Raw genomic sequence first — 24,827 nt, 5'->3', positions numbered from 1 at the left:
ACGTAAGAGGAAGTATCTGTGTAGATAAGTACGTGCAATTCCCTATGTATAGTGCTGGGGAAAGGGGAGCAGGTGGATGCCAGACCGGGTCCAGCCATTTCTCATCTGTTTCCGGTCATCCCTGAATTCCCGAGGACAGTCCCAGACCAGTCCTCCTGCGTCGCTGCTCAGGTCCGCGTCTCACCTTGGCTGTCCCCACCTCCTTCCCAGAATCCTTAGCAACAGACAGGCAGTCAGAGAGGGGCAGGAATGCCCCCCACCGCCCTTGGATGGGGCTGGCTTCTATTTACCCAGCTGCTGTGAGCCGAGGCTGGGGTCGCAGGGAAGACCTGAGAAGCCTGCCGTCCAGCTGGCGCCCCACTGCTCAGGTCCTGTGACCCCTTCTCTCTGCTTTGAGGCCCCTCCTGAAAGAGGTGGCTCAAGGTGGGGCATGACCTCTTGGGAGGAGGGAGGTTGGCTCCTATTACATCCCCTTTATGTCTCCGGGTCTTTCATCTTTCCTGAAAAAAGCAGAGTCGGCCGTAAGGAAAGAGGAAGGGCCCTGGGACTAGGAGCCACGGTTCGTAAGGGCAGGTGGGTGGAACATGGTGTTTGGAGCCAGAAGTCCCAGCTCTGTGGGACCCCAGCAAATCACATGCCCTCTCTGAGCATCAGTGTCCAGTCTGCTGGCTGAGGGCAGTGGTCACTCCCCTCTTGCCTTTGTGAAGCTCAAGTGCAACCAGGAATGTAAAAATGCTTTGTGAAGTCAAATGCAAGCGGCTGGTGATTGGGACCATTATTTGATTGACGTAAGAGGAGGTATCTGTTTAGATAGGTACATGCAACTGACCAGGGGCAGGAGCACTGGCCGAGGAGTCCAAAGACCCAGGGACTGGCGTGGGCTCTGTGTGCCTCTGAGCATGACTCTTCATTTCTCTTTGCCCCACTTTCCTCATGTTAAAGTGGGATGATAAACCCTGTTTTCTACAGAGTCTCACAATGACCAAGGAAGATCGTTCATCCAATCAGCACTCACTGAACATCTGCTGTGCACCAGGCCCTCGGCTAGGCTGGCATGTGGCTCTTGTCCCCAAAGAAAAATCATATCAGAGGAGGGTGTGGGGCTCAGAATCCTGGAGTATCAGATACATCGAGTTCCGTCTCCTCGTTTTGCAGATGGGAAAAGCAAAGAGGACAGTGACTTTTCCGGGATATCAGAAATGAGGAGCACCCATTGCTACCCCTCCTGAATCCAAGGCAGACATTATTAATCGATCACACCACTCTTCCCACTAAACCCACTGGTACTTCAGGCTCCTTCTCAACACAACAAATTGGCTAAAATTGGAGGGTAAAATGAAGCTATTTGCATACCAACCCAAAATCCTAACCTTAGACTTGTTCAAGATCATTTGGCCAGAATTATCCATGATGGGTCTCAAATCCAGGTTTTCTCACCCATTCTGTCTCTCCACTTACTCCTGAAACCAACCTTTATTGAGTACCCGCCACAGGTCCAGCTTGGTACTAGGTTCAAAATTGAATCAGACCTGCTTACGGGCTCACATCTGGTGAGGAAGAAAGTCGAAGGGGAATTAATTGTGACGTGGAGGTTGGTTGGAGATATATACAAGTTCCTGTGGGAACTCGGAGAAGTGGGAACCTGACTTCACAGACAGGGTTGGGGGGCAGTTAAGGAAGACTTCCCAAGGTGGGGGGACATGGCGGTCAGCACGCAGTCACAAGCAAATGCCAAGCATGAGATCCAGCATAGGGTCCCGGTGCACTGGGCTTCTCTGGGGATGAATGACATCGATAGCCTGTGAGATGACGAGAGATGCCATAGGAGCGCCACCGACACTGGTGAACAGAAGTTTGCTGTTTTGACAAGGAGCAAAGATGGGATTTGAGGGGAGTGGGTTGGGGGCAGAAGGGAAAGTTTCTAGGCTGGCTTTCCCAGTTGGGCTGAAGCCCGTGACATACACTGCCAGGCCCCTAATGAACTCACCCCTCGTCCCCTGCTCCTCTTCACCCCGCTTGTTGTTAAATGTGGGCCCGTCTTCCTGGCTAGACTGGAGGTCCTGATAGGGCAGGTACTGGATCTCTTTGTTACCAGCTGGGACTTGAACCTGGTCCTGGCACAGTGCCTTCTGGCTTGTAATAGGCACTTGGTAAATCCTGGATACATGATGGATGGATGGATGGATGGGTGGTCATGCAGCCTCTTTAAGCCTGCATGCTCTTCTGCAGAATAGGGGAGATAGTGCCAACCTCCCAGGCGTTGTAAGGGTTAAGTAAGGTGATGTGGCTAAAGCCCCTAGAATAGTGCCAGTCATTCAAAAATATATTTATTGTGGGGATAACGACTGCTTATGCAAAAGTATAAAGACATCTTGATAGATAGCTTCTGACAAATGAATTCTGCATACTCTCTGCTAGGGTGCTTTAAAGAAAAGAGAGCTTGTGACACAATTGTTAGAAATAAAGCCCAGTAGTAACCATAAGGCCTTGGTTGGGAAGTCCTATTAGTCCTTAGAACATGCTTTGTGCAGACATACTGTTCTAAGCACTTTACATATGGTAACTCATTTAACCCCCACAATGACCTTACATGGTCTGCGTTGCTATTATCCCCATTTCTCACAGGGGGAGACTGAGGCACAGAGAGGTGAAGTAAGTTGCCCCTGGTCTTACAGCCAGGATGTGGTCCCCTCCCAAGGCCACCACTTGAGAAGCGCTCACAGACAGAGCCGTGCTACTGAGTAGCAATTACCAAGGGCAAGGATTCCACCTGATGTCTTTCTGTCCCCAGCAAGGCACCTGCCACACAGCAGGTTCTCAATCAATGTCTGTGGAATGAATGAATGAACGAACGAACGAATGAATGAGTGAATCTGCACACCACCCACCCTTACAGCAGTGTGACAGGCTCTGATGATGCTCTTAATAGACAAAGGGCAGGGGATAGTACCTGAGTCCTCTAAGATGACTGTGGCATAGCTAAGTGATTGTCATGGTCCATTTAGCTCTCTTAGGGCACATGCTTTGCTGTCCATTCTTGTAAGTGGCCTTGTGGGTCATCCCCACCCCCGACCTTCACCGGAGCCTCCTGCCACCATCTCAGTCCTTGTAGAGCAGGAGGGAACCTGGGCAGCAAGAGGGCGTGGTGCCAAGGAGACCCCGTTCAACCCAAAGCCGGAGGTGGAGACCTTGGCCCACTCCTGCCACCAACATACATGTGTCCCCTCCCTGAGCCTCGGTTTCCTCATCGGCACAAGGGAATAATAATATCATCTTTGTGAGGTGCACCCATGGCCAGGAAACTTACTGCTCGGGAAACCGAAGCAAGAGGTGTGCTTGTTCTTACAGGCTGGTTTTGGGAGCAGGTGCACCCGTCACAAAGGTGGGAACAGTAGGAGGCCATAGACATAGGAGTGGCATCCCTGTGCCTGTGAGCCCCAAAGTCACTTCTCCCCTACCTGTCACAAAGCCTGAAGTGTCCACTGTTTGATTAATTAACTCCTGGCATGAAGGCCCGGTGTCTCGGGAAGGATCCTGTTTTAATGCACGCAGGGTACAGACAGTGTGACATTTGATTCCCTGGCAAAGACGTGTCCTCGGCCCCTCCCAGCACCAGCTTGGTGCACGGCTCAGGGCAGAGGGCAGATGTCAGGAGCTGGGCAAGAACAGACCTCGAGCAGCATCCCGTGGGGCCCCGGGCAGCTGGGCGGCCACATGCCTGGGTTTGGGTGAGGAGCAACAGGAGGACCCTAAAAATGGAGCGGGGAGCTGCCTGGAGCAGCTTTCCTCCCTTTGAACTTTCTGCCAAGGAGCAGCGTGGCCACAGGCTCCTCGCGGCCCAGAGGGGAGACTGCCAGCCCCTCGGGCACCTGTCCCAGAAGCCTAATTACCGGCTCTCCGTGGGCAGGCAGAGTGCTGATGGAGAGTCCTTGGGGAGAAGGCACCGCTGAAATCGCGAACTACTCGGAAGGAAACACTTTTATTCCTTCACTTGGCACCTCACCTCTCACCCCTCATGCTCGAGTGGGTGTTACTATGGGCAGAAGAAGCTGCTCGTGGGTCCTCATTAAATCCGACCACCTCTCTCCACCCTCGCTGTCACCACCTGGTCCGTCCACTGTCATCTCTGCCTGGACCGTTCAGCAGGCAGAGGGACCGGTTCAAGTCACAGGTCGCTTCCCAGTCCTGCCTCAAACCCTCCAGTGCTTCCACTGACTGAGAGTCGGTCTGCACCTCCTCGCTGAGCCCTCGCTGGGGCCTGGCTCGGGCTCCTTCCTCCTGCTCTGCCCACCTCCCACTCTCCTGCCCGTGTCACTCCTTTCCAGCAACTCGGGCCTCCCCTTCGCTGCTCCTCAAACACCCGGGGCCCATTTATTCCCTGCTGAGGAAGGGCCTTTGCGTAAGCTCTTCCCTCTGCCTGGAATCCTCTTCCCCAAGCTCTCTGCACAACTAGCTCCTTCTTGTCCTCAGGTCTCAGTTCATGTGTCACCTCCTCAGAGAAGCCCTCCCTAACCAGCCCGGTTAGAGTCGTTCCCACCCCCGACCCTCAGCCCCTCTAGCACATCACTGTTTTTATTTGATATGCTTATTCTTCATCTTCCTCACTTGATTAAAAGCTCTACAATTAGGAAACTTGCTTGCCTTATTTGCTGCTGTGTGCCCAGCAGCTAGAACAATGCCTGGCACATAGTAGGGCTTCATGTCTGCTGAATGAATGATCTCTATTAGGAGAAATGGGGAATTCTAACAGCCCCTGCAGGGCAGGACATGGCATCGTTGAGCTCTAACTTCTAACTTCATTTTGTCCTCACAATATAAAACCCTACAAGGGAGTGTCCCCATTGTACAGCTGAGGAAACCTAGGCCCCAGGGGTTCAAGCAGTGGTCCCAAGGTCATGCAGAGAGCAAGAAGCAGAGACCAGGTCTGTCTGACCCCAAGTCCCGACTCTTACTGCTGTGTTATTAAAACAGGCGCTGTCATCCTTGTTTTAGAGACAAGAGAACAGAAACTCGAAGAGGTGTGTTCATGGGCCTGAAGGCCTCAGCCAGGAGGAGCTGGGTCTGGCTGGGGTTTGTACTCAAAGTGCTGCTTTCTGTATAAGATGGCCGGCGGCCCAGGCAGCCGTCTGTGATGTGAGGGGCTTGAGAGCTGGTCAGGAGGCTGCCCGGTTTGGCAGTGGGCCCAGGGTGCAGGGCAGGCCCCCAAGGAGAGGAGACCACAGTAATAATAACATCTCACATTTATTGCCGCACCCTTGGCAGTGTTGTAGGTATCAGCTCCACAACCTTGGGCAGAGAAGCAATGTCATCCCCATTTCACACATGGCAAAACAAAGGCACAGAGTGTATGTGATTTATGCAAGGTCGCCAGCCAGGAAGTGGTGAAGCTGGATTAAGCCCGAGCACGAACCCAGTGGTTCCCAGCCTTTTTTCTGGCCACGCCCCACCTGAGCCTCTCTAAAATCCTGATTTCTCCCCCCACACCCCGTGACATACAATTCTTATTATTCAAAAAGTGGACTCCTATTCACGTGGAGGAAGCCTAACAGGCCATTCACTTGGTCTAAACAGGCTTCCAAAGAACATGGCATCCATGAAAGAGACAGATAAAAGCACGGAAGGACAGTTGAAGTACTGAGGAAGAAATCACTAAGAAATTCTTTTAAAAAATAATAATAATGAAGTGATATGAAAAAAAAACCAGCAAATAACATTTCAAAACATATAACAGAGAACTGAAATGCTTAAATATGTCACAATACATATTTACATACTGTATATGAGGCCCCTAGAACTATAAGGAATGCAAAAAATTCACTGTTAATAACTCATTCTCAAACTGCCCCCCTTACAAATCAAACTGCCCCCCTGTGGGGCCTGTGCCCCACGCTGGGAACCACTGCACTAACCACTGCACTTCACCGCCTCCCTGAGGAGACATAGCCAGGAAGGGCTCCAGAGCGCTCAGGTTCAGAAAAGGACTCTGAGTCCAGCAGAGTAGACAAAGCCGGCTGCCCAGGGCCACCGGATTCTCATCCTTGGGGCCCTAACAGATCCCCCTCGGGGGCGTCTCAGGATGGTCAGATCTGGAGGCTGGGTGCTGCCAGGCCCTGGAGCCAGGCAGCTGGGGTGGATCCCAGCTGTGCCACCCCCGCACTGTGTGCTCTCGGCCAGGCCACTTGACCTCTCTGAGCCTCAGTTTCCTCGGCTGTAAAGCAGGGCCAGGAGTGCATCAGGATGTTGTAACAAGAGGAGGGGAATGATGAAGCTGAGGACGCCCCCACCCGGCCTGGAGCCCACCCCTTGCATGATGAGTGAGCGGTGAGTGACAGAAAGCGCATGGCTTCCGTCTCTGCCTAAATCCCTGCCCCTGCCACTCACTGACGGGGTGATGCTGGGCAGTGACGTACCTCTCCGTGCCTGTATCCCCTGTAAACAGGATAATTACGGTATAATTTGAGATTACAGTAATTAATCCACATAAGGCACTTAAAACAATACCTGGCCCAGAGTAAGCTCTAAGTGTGAGCTGTTATTTATCAGGAGAGATTACAAATGTTAAAATATTAGTTTTGGCCTCTCTCGTAACCAGGGAGGCTCTCTCAAGCAGGGTTGCCAGGAGGTCAGAGAAAGTCAGCTAGGAAGCCGTGTTCTCCAGCCCTCACCTGCTGACAGCGTGGGCTCGCCCGGCAGGCAGCCCTTCACCAGAAGTGGCCTCCCCTCTTTATCTTCATTTTTCTCAAGGATTAGAGTCCTTCCCCGTGGGTGCTGGAGCTAAGTGCTTGTCAGGTTTATGAGCGTTCAGAGCCACTTTCAGCGACAACCAGGCCTCCCCATTTTTATAAGGACTGAGATAAGAGAAGTTTACGAGATTAGAGGTTTGTCATCGTCTTCTGTTTTGATGTCTGTCTCTCTCTCTCACTCACTTTCCTCCTGTTTTATAAAATCAAAGCACAAGCTGGGAACAGCAGTCTAGGCCCCATAAACAGGCTATTCAAATAAAGGAGACATTTAGGGGCAGGTTGAAGCCCCATTTAAAGGTGATCGCTCTAAAAGGACCATGTCTGGCCAATTTGTCATGAAGTATCCCAGCTGTTGGCCAAAGATCGCTTGTTCTGCAAATCTTGCCGTTAGCTCATAGTTTTCAACTTTTGGCCCTTTACAACTGAGAAGCTGTGGGATTTTTGTAAGACTTGGGGACCGAGGTGTTTTTAAAGTAATTTTTGAAGAGGCTGTCTATCCCTGGGAAAGTTCGGGATCAGTTGGACTCAAAGGGGCCCTGCAGAGGAGGCTAGAGTCCCCCGGTCCCTGCTCTGCCGTGGGGGCCGTATGACCCAAGAATCCCAATCCTCTGTGGATCCACAGACCGTCATGCCATAGCCACGGCTACCTGATCTGCAGGCAGCAGGCACAGAGGCATCAACACATCGTCCAGGGCTGGGCGGGAGGCTCGTGGCTGTCCGCCCTACCCCCTGTCTGCCTGTCCAGCCTCATGTCCTGCACCTCCACACGCACAGACTCGGGGCTGCAGTTGCAGGTCCTCAGCCTTGCTGTGCACCCTCAAATCTCCACACCTTCACCCAGGCTGTTCCTCTGCGCAGCGTGCCCCTCCTCTCATGCCTTTGTCTTGTCCTCTGATGTCTTTCAGGTCGGCTCAAGTGTTATCATCTCTAGAAAGAGCAATGTTCAGGCCCCCTTCTCTGGGCTCCCAGACCCTGCACCTCCTCTCTCTCCCCACACCCACCCCCCCTCAACCCCCCACTGCCACCCCCATGCAGCCCTTGCCACTGATCACACTGTTTGGAAACTGCTGGGTTTCCTGGGTATCTTCCCCCCCGCCCCCCAGGTTGGAAGCTCATTGAACTTGGGGTCCTTAGGCCCAGCCTAGCTACCAGCTTGGAAGAGGGGAGGTCATAGATACTTTGTACCAAACCCCTCTTTGGACTCAGGTGTAGTGCTCCACTGCTCCCCTCCCAGCTCTGATACTGCCTGTGGCTGGGTTACTTACCCTCACAAAACCTTAGCTGTCTGCTCTCAGAATGGGATTATCAATAGTACCCACCTTAAAGGATTGCTGTAAGAATTGCTGATAAAGGCTAACGCACACTATGGTTTTAACTCTGCATCTTCACTAGAAAGTAAGTCCTATCGACCCATTTTCCAGGTGAGGAAACTGAGGCACAACGAGATGTTAAGTAACTTGCCCGAGATTAGTGGCAGAGAGCCAGGGTTCAAGGCTAGAGAGACCCTGACTCCAGAGGCTGTGCTCCTAACCACTCCTGTGCTGCATGGCTCTCTGATAACTTGCGTGAAGCCCTCAGCTGGTACACAGTAGGTGCACAGTGGATGGTGGCTGTTGTTGCTGATAGCTCAGTTCATTTTTAATGGTAGAAGCGGCAGTACTGGTGACAAGAGAGGAGGAAGGGCTTGAGAGCTAGAGGAGGAAGATATCTGGGGAAAACAGGAGACGGACAAAGAGTTGAGACTGGGAGTGAGCCAGCAGAGGCCAGAGCGGGAGGACTGCAGGGAGAGGAGGCCAGGTCCTGGGCAGGCGGCTTGGAAGAAAGGGCTGAGCGTACCGGGGCGGCCATTGGAGCCCCAGCAGAGGGCCAGCACTAGTTCCCCTCCTATTAGAGAATAAAACCCTAACCCCATCACTGAGCACACAAAGCCCATTGTGACATAACCTCAGACCTCCTTTCATTATTTGTGCCCTACCCTTTCCCCCACATATCCCATGCTCCAGCCACCCTGCCATGCCCTCCACTCCTCCTTTGCACATACTGTCCATCTGCCTGAAATGTCCAGCATCTCTTCTGGCCTTAACAGACTCCTACTTACCCTTCAATACCCAGTTCGAATGGCCCCTCCTTCTAGCAGTGAGCCTCAAGGCCAAGGATTGTATCCTAATCCACTCTTTGCCTAGTGCCCAACATAGAGTTGGGCATAAAGCTATTACTTAGAAAAGGCTTTTTTTTTTTTTAGTAAGTCTGTTCTCAAATCAAGGGCAGGCCCACACACGTGATCTCACATGATCTCAAATCCCCAGTGTCCAGAAGGGCTAGGATGTGGAGGCAGAAGCTGGGCTCCATTTAGGAGAGAACTCATACTTCCCAGGGATCCGGACAAGAGAATGCTCCAGGGTTAGAGGGGCTCCAGAACTGTGCTGTGTGCCTAGAAAGTGCCGCCCGGAAAAGCTAGTACCTGAGACCCCGCTCCCAGCCCCCACCCCCCAGCACCATCCAGAGATGGTTACAGATGGAAAGCAAGCTGGGGGCCTGAGCTGTGCTGCCTACTCTCACTCGTTGGACCTCCTTTCAATGTGGAGTTCAAAACTGACCTTGCCTGAGCAGCAGGGAGGATGCCGGGCTGTCACTCCACTTCCACTCTGACAGCCTAAGACCACATTGGCTTTTTCAGCCGCTTTTGGCTTGTGGTCAACTCAAACCCCCAGATCTTTTTCGCTGGGATGGCTGCCAAAGCCACATCTTGTGCGTTTGATTTATGGCCTGGGTTAGCTGAGGCCTATGCCTGATCCCCAGAAGCCAACAGGAGGAGGGCAACGGGTTCTGTACCCCTAGGAGGAAGAGTGATTGCAGGCCCCCCAGGCCTCAGTGTGAATATGGGCAAGCTCCCCTGCTCCCTGTCTGTGTGTCCTAGTCCTTCTCCTTGAGGCTCCAAATGCCAGGACCTCTTGAGTGGGGTTTTCATTAGCATTCGAGTCGCAGGCTACCAGGGCTCAAGCAGGCCAGCCTTTCTGGTTCCTGGGGGAGGCAGGGCTTCGGGAAAGCGCCCAGGAGGGCAAGGAGAGACAGGCAGGCACCGGAGGCCTGGGTTCCTGAGCATGGTGTCCGTGTGCCCCCCGGGGAAGGCACGTCACTGCTGTCAGCCTCAGTTTCTCATCTGCAGGATAGAGGTGACTAATCCCAACTGCATGGTATTGTTAGGACAAAGGGGCCCAGACAGAAAGTGCCTTCCTGGGCATAGCGGTGTCTGTCCCAGAGCCAAGCAAGCTGGTAGCAGGCGCCTGGTAATGACCCCATCACACTGAGGAGGAACCAAGGTTGTACCGCCTTTGCAAATATTATTCCCACTCAGCCCAACATTCTTCTCTCCAGGGACTGCGTTTTAAATGCCACCTTTTCGGAAAGGCCTGTCCTGACCACACTCCCTGAAGCAGCGGTCACCAACCTTGCGGTCCTCATGGACCGACAGTGGTCCATGAACCACCGGTCGGCAACCGCTGCCCTAAAGGCAATCACAAATTGTGTTTAGTGTTTGCGTCTGTCCATGGCTTCTTTCCCTCTGGCTCTCTCACAAGAGGGCAGGGACCACGTCCTCGCCAGCCATTGTCCCTCCGGCGCCAGCACAGATTCGGCTCAGTGGTGTGTGCGCGAACGTCCGCCAGGGACTGTGAAACATTCCTTCGGATTTTGGCTACAAGTTCTAATTGTGTTAGGGACCCACGGAGAAGCATATTTAGTTCCCTCTGCCACCCACAAGGCCACGTGCCCACCCTGGCCCTCAGTGTCCCCGGCTGCAAAATGAGGTGCAAAGTGAGGCATTGGACATCTCGTCTCTGAAGTCCTTCTCGCTCTGAAAGACTGAGTCGGCACAGGAAGGGGGACAAAATTGTATTGAATGTGTATTGCCTGTTGGGTTGGAAAAAAACAACTTCTGCCAGGAAATCTCTCTTACTCTGTCACTTTCTCCACTGGCCTGGAAAAAACTGCCCCGCGCAGGCCCGGGCCTGCGGAACCCACCCTGAAAAAGTCACAGGCCCCCTCCTGCCCTGGCGTAGGGGCCCTGGAAGGTGTGTGGCAGCTGCTTCCCCGGGGGGTCCGGGGGTTTGTTGCCTTAACCGAGCTCATGAGCAGGTAAAAAATTCCAGACATGTTCGCTGCTGACAGCTAATTGTGTCCTTTATTAATGACCATGGCTTTCTTGGGGCAGGTGGGCGGAGGGAGGAGGCCAGTCTCAGCACGGGGCCTCCCTCAGGTGGAGCTGATGACCACATTTCTGGATCCCATAGAAGGGGAAGTGCTACATGAGGTGACCCCGAAAATGCACCCCCCAGCTGGAGAGGGGAGGGACTTTCCCAGGCTCCCTAAGCCCCAGCAGGGGTGGCTGGCGCTGACAAAAGAAGGCAGGGATTTGGAAATCTGGCAGCCCAGGTTCTGGGTCCTAAGTGGGCCCCTCAGAACACAGCCAATCAAAGTACAGTGGATGGCTTGCAGCAGCGACCCACAGTGGGGACCCACAGCGGGGTAATGGCCCATGGCAGCTTGGGAGATGTTCCCCAGCTCCATCCGGCCACCACCCCCTTGTAGCACCAGGACTGGGCCCTCCAGGCCCTTCCTCAGTGACCCACTACACCACCTGTCAATACAGCAGCCAGATGTGCTGGGGGACTCGGACCTGGCCCTGCCAGATGTGTCAAGCTTTCCCAACACATCCGGCTTCCCCTCGGGCACATTGTGATTATTATTTAACACTCGCTTTTCCAGCATCTGGGAGGCCCGAGGATTACAAGCTGGGAGGAGGCCCTGGCGTGTCGATCCAGCTTAAGGTCTGGGGGCCTGTTTTCTCAAGCACCCAGTGAGGACCTTTATAAGCCCTGTGCGGTGATAACCTCAAACTGGAGAGAGAGATTTTGTGAGGCTCTATTTGTCCCCCACTTTCTCACTAGGACCTCATGTTAACCTAGAGAGGAAGGTAGAGTCTGCAGCATTAACCTCAATTATAGAAGAAAGATGTGAGGCTCAGTGAGGGACATAGTGAAGAAGTAGCTGAGCGAGGACCTGTGCCAGGCAAAGGAAATGACATGTGCAAAGGCCCTGGGGCTAGAAGTGGCTGATGTGTTCCAGGACAGCCAGGGGGCCAGTGTGGCTGGAGTGGAGTGGACAAAAAGGAGAGTAAGGGACATTTCCAAGGTAAGTTCAGAGAGGTAAAGGGATACAATTATAATAAAAATACAATACCTACCCATAAATTTAACCAGCGAGGTCAAGTGAGCTTTGAGGACTATTTGTACTCCAAGTGAGATGGGAACTATTGAAGGGTTTTGAGCAGAGGAGCAACCCACCTCCGACTCCTGTTCTGTAGGATCCCTCTGGCTGATATGTTGAGAGCAGACCACAGCCAGAGGGGAGGCGGGAGGGCTGGGGCAAAAGCCAGGACACCAGGCAGGAGGCTACCGCAGTGATCTGACAGCTGCCGCTCCTCTTCCCCTTTGCCTTCCCTGCCCGTCTGGGCATCAGAGCTCTTGGGTGACAGCTCTGGCTCCATCAGCCACGAACTTGCTGTGTGACCTTAGGCAAGTCACTGTCCACGTCTGACTCATGTCGTCTGTAGTCATAAAATGAGAAGCTTGAACCAGAAGATCATGAATATTCTCCTGACTTCCAATGACCCGACCCCACCTGCCTCTCCAGCCTCCTCTCTCACCTCTTTCAGCCTCGAACTTCATGCTTCGGCGATCCTGAGCTATGAAGCTCCCCAGGCACACACCGTGCCGTCCACGCCTCTGTGCCTTCGCACGGGCTGTCCCCACTGCCTGCACCGCCCTCTCCCGTCGCCAGCCCTGCAGGTGGAGAGCCTGATTCTTCATCAGGTCTGCGTGGCCTCTCCTCCAGAGGCTCCCCCTGACCCACCCCTTTCCTCGGTGCTCCTGGGCACATGGACAGGCCCTGCCGATCTTTAAGAGACAATAGAATGGAGTGGATGTGGACCCAGAGCTGGCTGCAAGTCCCAGCTGCACCTCTGGAGTTGCCTAATGGTTCTGAGCCTCTGTTTCCTTATCTGTAAAATAGAGATAATTCTATTTCCTGCTCTGAGGGTCAAGGTGGGGATGCAGTGAGAGTGTAAAGCACCTAACGAGTGCCTGGGTGAAGCCAGAGTCTAGCTGCAGAGAAAGGGCCGTTGAGTGAACACTGGGGGTCGCCCTGGACCATCTTGCCCCAGATGTCTTGAGTGGCCCTGGCCAGGCCCCCAGGACAGCCTCCCAGCAGCCCCATGGCCCAGGGGGATTCCTGTCCACCCCTCCGGTCACCAGCCCCTCCCTCCGCTCACCTCCTCCATCAAGGCCTGGTCGGCAGCGGCACAGCACTTGGAAATGTCCTTAATTGCTTCACCAGAGTGGGGAGTCACCCTGCAGGCAGATAATTAAAAAGTTCAGAGCTTGATTAATTGGGAGGAAATTGGAGGAATGGGGCTGCCTGCTGGGTGGGAGCTCCCAGCCCCTACGTGGGGATAGCATGAAGGGAGACAGGCCAGAGCCCAGACTCGGGGCCCAACAGAGGATCCAGGGGCTGGAAGGGCCGGGCGTGAAGCACCCTCACCTGCCTTTGCAGGTTGTGGGGTGCAGGGTCTGACTTCCCCAGGAGACTGAGCTCTGCCACCCCCTCACACCCACATGCAACAGGGGAGATGTCAAGAGACACAGTGGTCATGAAAGTTCTGGTTACTCCAGCCTTGGGGCCAAGGGATCTACAGGGCTGCTCTGTGCCAGGCTCTGTGCCAGGCAGTGGGCAGAGGCAGACAAGGTGGCTGTCCCCATGGAGCTCACAGTTGGGCATGTGGGAAGGTGGGACATGGGGAGACAGACGTTAACGAAATGCCAAGAAGGATGATGAAGGTAGGATGCATTGACAGCCATTCCCTGGGGGCACAGGGAGGGGTTCTGGGGCTCTGACATGGTCTGGGGGGCTCCAGAGGCTAGAACAAAATCTCCAGTCCACACACAAGATGAGCGACCTTAAGCACAAGAATCCACCTTTCTGAGCCTCCGTCGGTCAGCAGACACTTCCAGAGACCTCCTGTCCATCACCTCTCGGCCCAACACCAGAGCAGAGAGGCGCCGGACATTGTGGATTCCCACGTCAGCCCTGCTCAGAGCCTGGCTCAGAGGCAGAGAATTAGGATCGTATAATCGTGCAGGGCAGAAGCAAAGTGGCTCGGCCCCAAACCCCAGTCCTAGGAGAAGGACCCAGAGGTGATTTGGGCTGGAGCTGAGATTTGAAGGCTAAAAAGGAGTTGGCCAGGCTGGAGCTGAGGCAGTGTTTCCAGCCAAGGGAACTGCCTGAGCAAAGGCCCAGAAGTGACCGAGCACAGCTTGCCAGGGAGCTGACGCTGCCTACTGTGACGAGGTCCCAGGGCGCAGCTGGGCGGTGCTGGGAGCTGCGTTGGATGCACCCCAGGCACAAGGGGGCACTGCAGGGTCTTGAGCAGAGGAGGGACTCGGCAGATGGCCGGTGTGGAGTCTGGCCTGGGGAGGCCCTGGGCTTCCCGCTCAGGCAAAGAGGAGGTGTGTTAACACAGTGCCTTCTGACTTCTGTAGTCCTGCCAGCTGCTGGCGGGGATCCACAGAGCCCAGGTCCCAGCAGGGGCAGGCAGGGGGTCCTGGGTATGGAAGGATCGGGGCGGGGGGGGGGGGGGCAAGATGACTGACATCCCCTGGGTGGTCCCAGTAGAAGCTACCACCACAGGGGAATGACCCTGAGGCGCTCTCTGGACATAATCTGGCCAGGCAGGGCCCCCCTTTTCAGGGGAGGGAAGAGGGGAAGAGGAACCCTGAGGGCTTTGGAGGCAGGTGTGAGAGAGAGCATGGACTGTGGGAGCACAGGCTCTGCCCTTAACTCCCTGAGTGACCTTGGACGAGGGAAACTCCTGGCTTAGCACCGGGCAGGCGCACGTTAGCCACAGGGATAGAAACTCCTTCTATCCCCGGAGCTTGCCGCCTGCTTCCAGCGTGGCCTTGCCCATGGCACAGAGGACCAGGCACCCTGCCCAGCCAGCCCCAGGGACTGACTCCCCTTGGCTCAACCTCAGCAGCAAAAACAAGAAGCGTGCAAAACGCAAAAGCCACTTTGCATGAGGGAGACCCCAAACCCCGCCCACTTAGCCACAAGAACAACACAGGCTCAGCCCTGGCATGTGCAGTGCACAAGCCCCAGAAAATATACAAATCAGTATTTCTGTGGTTCAGGAGAACGTAGGGCCCAGGGCTGGGTGCCTGAGCCTGGCCACAGCCAGAGTCCTGCAGCCGGAAGAGGCCGTAGAGATGGTCCTCCTCGAGCCCAGAGCAAGGGCTGCAAGGGCAGCTGAGCCCGGGCCTCCCTGCTCTGCGCCAGGACTTTCCTCTGTGCAGTCAAATTTCTTTCCCCGACCCAGACCCAAGGCAGGAAAGTATGCCCTCTGCCTTCATACCACCTGGCACTGCTGAGCCCAGAACTCAGCCCCTGGCCCCTCTGCCCACAGTGGCCAGCACTCAGGCTGGTTAAAAGAGGGTGTTCTAGCCCCGCCTTTTATAAGCAGGGCCTGGGCCTTTTGTCTCAATGTCCCAGTGCCTGGCACCGAATAGGGGCTTAACAAATCTCCCCAACTGGACCCACTGTCCCCAGGGCAGGGGCTGTATCTTTGTCTCTGCTTCCCCAGAGCTGAGCACATAGCAGGTGGCGGGCCAAGAATAACTGAGGACCACAACATCAAACACGTGTAGCTCTTCATGTGAGCCGGGCAGGCAGGCACGGTTGCCATTGCTTTCTCTATATAGCTCATGTAATCTTTGCCACAAATGCACCGTCGGTGTTATCCTTACCCCCATTATACAGACAAGGAAACTGAGGCACAGAGTTAAGTAACTTGCCACCGTTAGCAAGAGGCAGGTCCGGGACTTAGCCCTGGCAGCTGGCTCCACAGTCCATGCCCAGGTTCAATGTCATGCAACCTCCTGATCAGTTCTCAGTAGCAGGAGCTAAAGTGCGGTGAGCACGCCTCTGCCCAGCAGCGGTTCTCAACCTGTGGGTCGCGACCCCTGAAAATACATCCTGCATATCAGATATTTACATGACGATTCATAACAATAGCAACATTACAGTTATGAAGCAGCAACGAAAATAATTTTATGGTTGGGGGTCACCACAACATGAGGCACTGTATGAAAGGGTCGCGGCGTGAGGAAGGTTGAGAACCACTGGTAGAGCCACCAGACACCCAGAAGACAGCTCCTCCCCGCCCCGGAGCCGACCACTCTGGGCCGCGAGCTTTTGACTTCATTGTAGCATCAGTGGTTTTGGGGGAGTAAACTGGAGTCTCTGGGAGGAGAGGGGGGAGCAGAGCAGCAAGCCAACCAGGGAGGCTTCGAGGATCACCCAGTGCCAATTAGCGGCCCCACCGTGCCAGGCCCAGATGGAGCCCTGCCTTGGCCTGACTGAGGGCTCACTCGGTCAATTATCACCTATCCCGGAGCCCAGGGGGCAGGCGGGAGAAAATCTGTTTCTTTGTAATCCTCCTCCCCGGCCGGCTGCCATCCCCGCCTGCAGTAGCCTGGCCAAGGGCTCTGGGCGTCAGCAGAAGGCGGGTGCTGGCTGGCTGCTTTGGCCCCAAGTCCTGTGTTTGGGGCCCAGGCTTTGCCTCTCCCTTGCTGAATGACTCCCTCAAGCCCCGTCCCAAGATGGTCTCCGGTCCTTATATTCGGCCACGGTGATTTCTGTGTCTGGTTGTACCTGGGCACAAGGTCTTTGGAATGACAAGCCTTGCAGTCAACCTTCAGCTCTGCCCTTTGGAAGCTGTGTGACTTTGGCGTGGTCACTCCCCCCCTCGGAGCCTCAGTTTCCTCATCTGTAAAAAGGGGGGTGTTCATGGTACTTCCATGGGTGCTCATGTGAATTTAGTGAGAAAACCCATGTAAATCACTTGCAGTAGGCCCCGCACCTGGGAAACACGTGATAAATGGGAATGATTATTGTCCTTGCAAGCTGGGTGAGGAAGCACAGCTAACATGTATATAGCACTTGCTGTGTGTTCTAAATGCTTGTGTATCTGAGCCTATCAAACCCACAGTCCCTGCCCTCAAGTTGCTCACTGTCCAGTGGGGAGACAGACCTACCTTCATTAGGAAAACTGAATTAACTGAGCACCTTCTATGTGCCAAGCCCTACATTAGGTGCTGGGCATGTGGAGATTAATCATTACCCCCATTAATGGTAATGGGGGTAATGATTAATTACCCAGCCCCTACCCCAACCAAGGTTCACCAACCAGTGGGCAGAACACAGAGAAGTCACCTATGGGTTAGGTCCAGTGGTGGGATGGAGGTGGTCTGTGCCAGCTTGGCTTACAAGAGCCAACGGTGGGCATTTCTTCCCGGCTCAGGTATCTCAAATTGACCTGGTGGGAGCGTTTACAGCACAGAAATCAGCAAATACAACAAATCTTGGCTCCCTCCGCCCCAGTCAGCCATTTACCAGCACATCACTGCCTACAGAGCATGTGTCGGGCGTGCTCAGTGGAGGTCTGTGTTATCTGGTGTGGAGAGGGGAGGGCAGGCCTCCCAGAGGTGCACAGGTCCGATTCACCAATCCCAGGGCACTGGATGATGGGGGCGGGAGGCATTCAGGCAAAGGGACAGGTGTGTGCAGCCAGGGCATGGAGGGAACTGCAAACAGATGAGAGGTGACAGATGGGGCTGGAGAAGTACACAGCACGGTTGCCTGCGACTAAGGGTGTTTGTTTCCAGGATACGGGGCTTGCCGTTAGGATGAGTAGGTCACCCCGTGGGCAGGCCCCTGGGAAGACCCTTGGGGAGAACAAATGAGCAGTGGAGAGGGATCTGAGCATCCATGCGGCCGGGGGACACTGAGATGATAGTGGTGGCACCAGACCTGGTATTGACTCGACTAAGTATTTCCTCACCCACTTTCTTATCTGATCCTCACAATCTCCTGTGAGGGGTATATGTGTTCATTCAACAAATATATATTGAGCACCTACTGTGTTCCCACCACTCTGTCCCACCAGCGAGGGACCCAATGAGACCAGACAAACCTGGTCCTCTCCAGGTCTTTCCAATGCAGGGGGAAGATGGCGCACACATTTATACGCTGTTTTCTAATATACAGTGGACCCTTGAAAATACGAGGGAGTTAGAGGCACCAACCCCTTCCTCCCCCCCCCCCCCCCCGCCCCGCCGTGTGGTTGAAAATCTGCCTATAACTTTTGACTCTACAGTCAGCCCTGGTTCAGGGGTCAGCTGTAATTACAAATTGTGATGAAGGAAACAGAGACAGACATCGTAGCGAGAGAATCACTTAGTCAGGATGGCCAGGGCAGGCCTCTCCAGACGGTGACACTGAAGCTGGGCACTGAAGGATGAAAAGGATCAGGCATGGGAAGAGCAGGGGTTACAGCATGGCCCAAGGCCCTGGGTGAGAACACTCTTGATGACCAGGGGCTGGAGCACAGTAAGTGAGGGGAGTGGCAGGGAGTGGCAGGAAGACAGCAGAGCCAACCTTTGCAGGTCTTATGGGCCAGGGCGAGGTGTGTAGTTCATTCTAGTACCTGGTGGCGGGCAGGGTGTGGTGGGTGCGACTCATTCTCATCAGATCGTGGAGGATCATGGGCAGGGAGACCCTTTGAGAGACTCTCACTTCGTCTGTCCCGTGCAGGGATCGTCAGCTCCCTCTCTGGAGGAGACTGAGTCTCAGACAGCAGGTGCCCCTGAGCCCACACTCCTGGCAGGGGAACCGCTCCCCGAGTCTGTGCCTTCGGGTCTCGTTGTTTTCTTCCCACTTCTGTACGAGACTCAGATGTTGGCGGGACAGGTGCCTTCCCAGCTGAGAAGCTACGAGCAGCATGGCCCCTAGGGCACCGGGCTCCGTGGATGGCAGCCACCCCAGGCCTCTTCCCGTGGGAGAGGAGGTGGCTGTGGGAGCTGAGGCCCCAGCACACCTCGGAGTCGCACAGTATAGCTGAGACCAGAGAAGAGCCGTGTGAGTCTGCTCCTCTCTGGGCCTCAGTTTCCTCAAATGTCAAGTAAGGTGGTGGAGCTGGATGGCTGCTCTTCCAGCCCCTCCCTTCATCCACCCATCGCCCACTGGGTACCCGGCATCGAATTGGAAGGTTACCGTCCAGCCAGGTACTTACAGGTTCACAAGTAAGTAATTAGAATGGTCACCTCAACCCGGCCTAGGATCTTAGGGAAGCCTTCCCTGCAGAGGTGATACCTGCGCTGAGTCTTACAAGAATGTAGGACTTTCCCTTATGGCAAAGGGCAGGCACTCCAGGTAACGAGGGCAGGGTCCCCAAAGGCCAGAGGTGTGGGGCGGAGGGGGCCTCGGGGTGGCACCCTATGCAGTTGACTGTGTAGACCATCAGGCACAGGCTTGGGCTAGTGGGCACTGAGATGGGCATGTGCCAGCCCTGGGGGCACCGGGGACCTGAGGTGCTTGGGGGGCTATTGTGAATTTTTCTTAAATAGCCGTTTTATTGTGATAGAACTCATATACCATGCAGTTCCCCTCTTTAAATTGTACAAGTCGGTGACTTTTAGTGTATTCAGAATTGTGCAGCCATCGCCACAATCAATTTTAGAACGTTCTCATCACCTCAGAAAGAAACCCGTTACCCATAGCGTCATTCCCCATTCTCTGCTCTCCCCAGCCCCTGGCAACTGCTAATCTACGTTCTCTCTCCATGGGTGTGCCTGTTCTGGACATTTCCATAGGCGTAGAAGCATATACTGTGTGGCCTTCTGTGACTGGCTCCTTTCACTAAGCAGTGTTTTCGAGCTTCACCCGTGTTGTAGCATGAATCGGTCCTTCATTCATTTTTAGGGCCAAATAATATTCCATGATAAGCCAAGGTGGGTTTTTACTAGTAAGTGGCACAGAAAGGCTTACACTTTGGAAAGCTGGTCCTGGAGGGTGGGCAGGAGGAAGCCAGATGGCCAGGAGAAGCTACAGAGTGGGTGGGAGGGCAGCGAAGAAGAGGCAGGGCCGGGCACTGCTGGGGAGGGAAGACGTGGTAATTGATTGGCTGCAGGGGGGAGCAGGAAGGAATGACAGGAGAAAGGGTTTCAGGAAGCACAGTGCCAAGAGATACAGAAACCACAGATGCCCGGTGGGAGGGCCAAGGGGTGGCTGGGCAGCACTCCTAATGAGAGAAGGCTCCTGGAGGAGGCAGCCTGGGGAGATTGAGAGGGACCAGGACCTGGTGATGGGAGAGGACAGCCGGGAAGGCGGTCCAGATGGAGGGGCTGGCACAGTACGGAGGGGAGAGTGGGCAGCCACTTCAGCCGGGCCCAGGGAATCGCCAGCAGATGGAAGAGGCACACTAAACATGGAGCCAGGAGGATCTCGGTCTTGGAGCCAAAACCCTTTGGCATCTATGAGAATGGTCCTAGAGACTCTCAGAGGAGCCCTGTGCCCCCATTCTACAGCAGAAAAAACTGAGGCTCAGAGAGGTCAACTGCTCAACTAGAGCCAGGGCTGCCCCTTTATAGAGCCAGCAGCGGAAGGTTGGTGCCTAAGAGGAAGACGGGAGGGAGGGAGGGAGGAAGGGAGGGAGGGAGGGAGGGAGGGAGGGAGGGAGGCAGGGAGGGAGGGAGGGAGGGAGGGAGGGAAGAGGACGTGGGGGCCCCAGAGCCAGCACGGCAAAGTGGAGAGAGTCCTGGACAGATGCCTGGAGCAGACGCTGCCAGCCCCTGCTCAGCACTCATGGACCGTTGACGCAATGCGAGTCACATCAAGGTGGTGTGGTGTGGTGGTTAGGGAAGCGGCCCCTGGAGTCAGACCACCTGGCATCGAATCCCAGCTCTGCCACTGTAAGCCCACGTCCTTGGGAAGTTACTTCACCTCCGTCATGGGCTGGTGAGGCTTGGATGAGTTATTACGAGTTAAGTCCTTAGAAGAGCGCCAGCATCTCATCGGTACTCGATAAAAGCCGGCCGTGGCACGGTGTGTTCCAGAGCCCTGTTTCCCATCTGTGCGATGGGAGCCTAACTACCCCCCAGAGACCCCATGGCCATCCCTGCTGTGTCACGCTGCCTGGTCGGTGTGTCAGTCTGTCTTCCCCCTCGCCTGGCAGCTCCTTAAAGACTGGGCTGGAGCGGGTTCTTCTCTGAGACCCCCACAGGGCCTGGTCAGGGTAGCATCATCAGGGGGGTGTTGATTAGGGCGGTTGCAAAGTGGGGCCGGGGCGGGGGTTGGGGGGGCATTTTCTAGCGGCAAGCCCTGAGATTGCAGCTGCAACCCTCAACCCCTCCCAACCCTGGGCCAGTACTGCTTATCGATTGCAATACTCACAGCCACGTTAGGGAGTAGATGCTCTTACCAATGAGAAAACTGTAGCTCAGAGAGGTTGAACCACTTGTCTGAGGTCACCCAGCGGATTGGTATTTGAACCAGCTAGTTTAATAATGCCAGGAATTGTTCTCGGCATTGTTGCCTAAATGAACCAAATGTCCTCCTCACCACGACTCTAGGAGGTAGATACTATTGTTCCCATTTTACAGGTGAGGGAGCAGCTTAGGTGACTTGCCCAAGGTCACACCGCTGGCATTTGAAGGCAGCCGGCATGCTGACCACCGCTCTTCACTGCCTTTCTACGTGCATGGCCGCCAAAGCCCAAGCTCTTTCCTCATAAGCAGGCAGTTTCTAGAAGTATTGAGATGGGAGTGTCTGAGCGCCCGGTTCTGTGCTAGGCACGGGGAGGAGCTGCGAACCAGACATCGCTCCGATCCTGGGGGAGCTCAGCGCAGGGCCAGGAGACCCCTTGATGAGTGATTTCCTAAGCCTTGGACTTGAAAGATACGCTTGGAGTCTGCGGCTGGAAAAACGATTTGGGAAATAAATGTATGTTCGCCGTTTATGTAGGAGGAAAGCGGTGCTCAGAGAGGTGGGCTTGCTGACCAGAGGTCACATGGTACTCCAGCATGGAATGTGATCAGGTGAGAGCGCAGGCTGTGGACAGTTTAGCTGCATTTCGTCCCAGGGAGGAACCTGCCCCTTGCAAAGCTCTTCCCTGTCCACCTCCTCACGTACACCTGGCACGATCTCCCCCACGGCACCACAGCAGAGCGGGGATTATGAACCCCAGTGGGTGGAAGAAGAAACAGGCCAGGAAAGGGGCAGGGCCTAGAGCCCAGGCCTCCTGATTCCCAAGCCAGGGCCAGAAGGAAGGGCACACAGGCCCACACAGGAGTGGTGACCCCTTGTAGGACCTGAGCCCTGAGCTGTCGGGCCTGAACCCAAATCCTGAGCATCCCCCAGAGCAGGGGAGAAGGCCTAAGACCCTGTGAGATCCCACATGGCTCAGTGCCCACCAAGTGCAAGCACTGCCCTCCTCAGGCTCTCCCCGGTACTTCGGAGCTTTAATCTAGTAAATTGATCAAACACCTATCATAACCGCTACTATTCATCGGGCACCTCGACGGTGCAAAGCCTCATGTCATGTGCTTTACACGCTTACGCCACATGCCCACAATGGCCCGCAGAAATGGGCCTTAGAGTCATAATTTCACAGGTAAGGAAACGGAGCCTCAGAGTGGTTAAGCCACTTGTCTAGGGCCACACAGCGAGTACCAGGCCACGCTGGGACTCAGACCCAGGTCTGTCTGCGTCCAAAGCCAGTGGCCTTGCCTGCTCTACCGCATCGCTGCTCTCCATGCTCTGCACTGTGCTAGGGCCTGCCTACTGGAATGTAATCTCAATCACCGGGAACCCAGGACCAGCCATTGGTATAAGTGAGACTGGGCCCCGGGCAGTGCCATGGGCCTCTTCAGAGTCTTCAGACTAAGAAGTCAGGGTTTCCCCCGGAGCTGTGGCACAGCCCACCTGGAGTAGGTAAGGAAGGCTTGCCGGGGGCCCACCTGAACGCATTGACAGCTTTAGAGACAAGAAAGCAGGTGCCTGGAACCTCCTGGGCACAGCTAGGGCCGCCTCGTGGGGCCGTGGAGACCCCCACGAACTTCAGGAGATGGTGTTTCTCAGCAGTGACGCTGCCCGGCCCCTTCCACAGGCGCCTGGCCCCTCGTGATGCCGCGTGCCCCCTCCATGAGACGCGGGGTCCTCTCTGAGCCCACTGGTTTACTCGGCGGCTCTCTCTGTCTTCTCTCCCAGGTTGCCCATCTGGAACCTTCAAGGCCAACCAAGGGGACGAGGCCTGCACCCACTGCCCCATCAACAGCCGGACCACTTCGGAAGGGGCCACCAACTGTGTCTGCCGCAACGGCTACTACCGAGCAGACCTGGACCCGCTGGACATGCCCTGCACAAGTACGTCGGGGGCCCCTTGAGGGGGACGCCGAGTCCACAGCCTCCTGCAGAAAAGCCCAGAGCAAAGGCCGGGCGGCTGTCCGGCTGCAGCCAGCCTTTCCTGAGTGAGGAGGACCTGCAGGGGGGAGGGGGAGGGGCAGGGGGAACACTGGTTGGAAAAGGACCATCGGGGGCAGTCCCCAGGGTGGCCAGGCTGCCAACGTGCAGATGCCACAGAGCTGGCATCTGGCTCCTCACCCCCTTCCGTGAAGTCACAGGGAGGATAAAGTCAAGGTCTGGATTTACAAAAGGACAGACAATGGCGGGGTTGGCAGAGAAAGAACTAACACAGGTGGTGTCTGTGGCAGGAAAGGCTGCCCAGCGTGCTAACCTGGCAGCGGCTGCCCGAGTCGCAGGCCGAGGTTCTCTAAGGAAGGGTGACTCTGAGGGCAGTGTTACAGCCCCTGCATCACACAGGAATGGCACTCAGCTGCGAGTCACAGAGCTGACCCCCGTGGCAGAAACCATAAGGGTGTATTCTCCTACCTCACAGAAGCCCGGGGATAGGCGGTCCCGGGAGAGCATGGTAAATCATGGGGTTCTCGGACCCTGGCTCTCCTGCTCTGCCGTTCCTAGCCTGTGGTTTCCATCCCTCAGGTCTCTTCGTAGTCCGACATTGCTGCCGAAGCGCCAGCCATCACACACGTTCTGGGCAGCAGAGAGAAGGAAGGGGATAGAGGGATACTTTCCTTTTAAGGAAAGGTCCTAACCAACAACTTCCGCTACAGTCCGTAGCCAGCACTTCACCCGAGAAGGCTGGGAAATACAGTCTCTCGGCTGGATGTCTTGCCACCTGAATAAAATCGGGTTCTGTTATAAGGGAAAAGGGGAAGTAGATGTTGTGTGGGCCAAACCCCCAGCACAAAAGGACTGTCCCTGGTGACACACACCGAGGAGGCTGGTGTCTAGGGCAGCCGTGGGCAAACTACGGCCCGTTTGAAATGAATAAAACTAAAAAAAAAAAAAAAAAAAGACCGTACCCTTTTATGTAATGATGTTTACTTTGAATTTATATTAGTTCACACAAACACTCCATCCATGCTTTTGTTCCGGCCCTCCGGTCCAGTTTAAGAACCCATTGTGGCCCTCGAGTCAAAAAGTTTGCCCACCCCTGGTCTAGGGAGAAGGGTGTGCAACAGGATGAGAGTTATATTCTAGAAACATCTCTCTGGTGGGTGAAGAGGGGAAAGTACTTGGAGGAAGCCTTTCGGGAGGCGTGGGCTGGAGCCAGGGCAGAAACGTACCCCCAGAGCCCCCATTGACCGGCACCCCTCCCCCTCCCCAGCCATCCCCTCTGCACCCCAGGCCGTGATCTCCAGCGTCAACGAGACCTCACTCATGCTGGAGTGGACCCCGCCCCGCGACTCCGGAGGCCGGGAGGATCTCGTCTATAACATCATCTGCAAGAGCTGTGGCTCCGGCCGGGGTGCCTGCACCCGCTGTGGGGACAACGTGCAGTACGCGCCCCGCCAGCTGGGCCTGACGGAGCCCCGCATCTACATCAGCGACCTGCTGGCCCACACCCAGTACACCTTCGAGATCCAGGCCGTGAACGGCGTCACCGACCAGAGCCCCTTCTCCCCTCAGTTCGCCTCCGTGAACATCACCACCAACCAAGCAGGTAAGCGCTTCCCAGGCAGGCTCCGGGGGCAGTGCCGGGTGCCACGCTGTGCCAACTGGGTATCCTGCCAGCCTCCGTGAAAGACGCCCTCACACCTGCGGTTTCCGCTCTTC

The 24,827-nt window shown here is 55.2% G+C and overlaps 1 protein-coding gene across 2 annotated transcripts in view; it reads left to right on the top strand.

Moving 5' to 3' along the window:
- The window catches only part of EPHB2 (EPH receptor B2), a 116,794-nt gene that overhangs the window by 53,080 nt on the left and 38,887 nt on the right, over positions 1–24,827 (top strand). For both annotated transcript variants that reach the window (XM_081085507.1, XM_081085506.1), the window contains exons 2-3: positions 22,899–23,054; positions 24,379–24,714. In XM_081085507.1, the coding sequence (XP_080941633.1) occupies positions 22,899–23,054; positions 24,379–24,714 (492 nt within the window). The remainder of the gene's footprint in view (positions 1–22,898; positions 23,055–24,378; positions 24,715–24,827) is intronic.

This window comes from Myotis nattereri, assembly GCF_964212035.1.
Source record: "Myotis nattereri genome assembly, chromosome: 3".
NCBI classification, from domain to species: Eukaryota; Metazoa; Chordata; class Mammalia; order Chiroptera; family Vespertilionidae; genus Myotis; species Myotis nattereri.
Note: the sequence above shows the minus strand (reverse complement) of the source record. Positions and strands in the feature narration are given on the sequence as shown.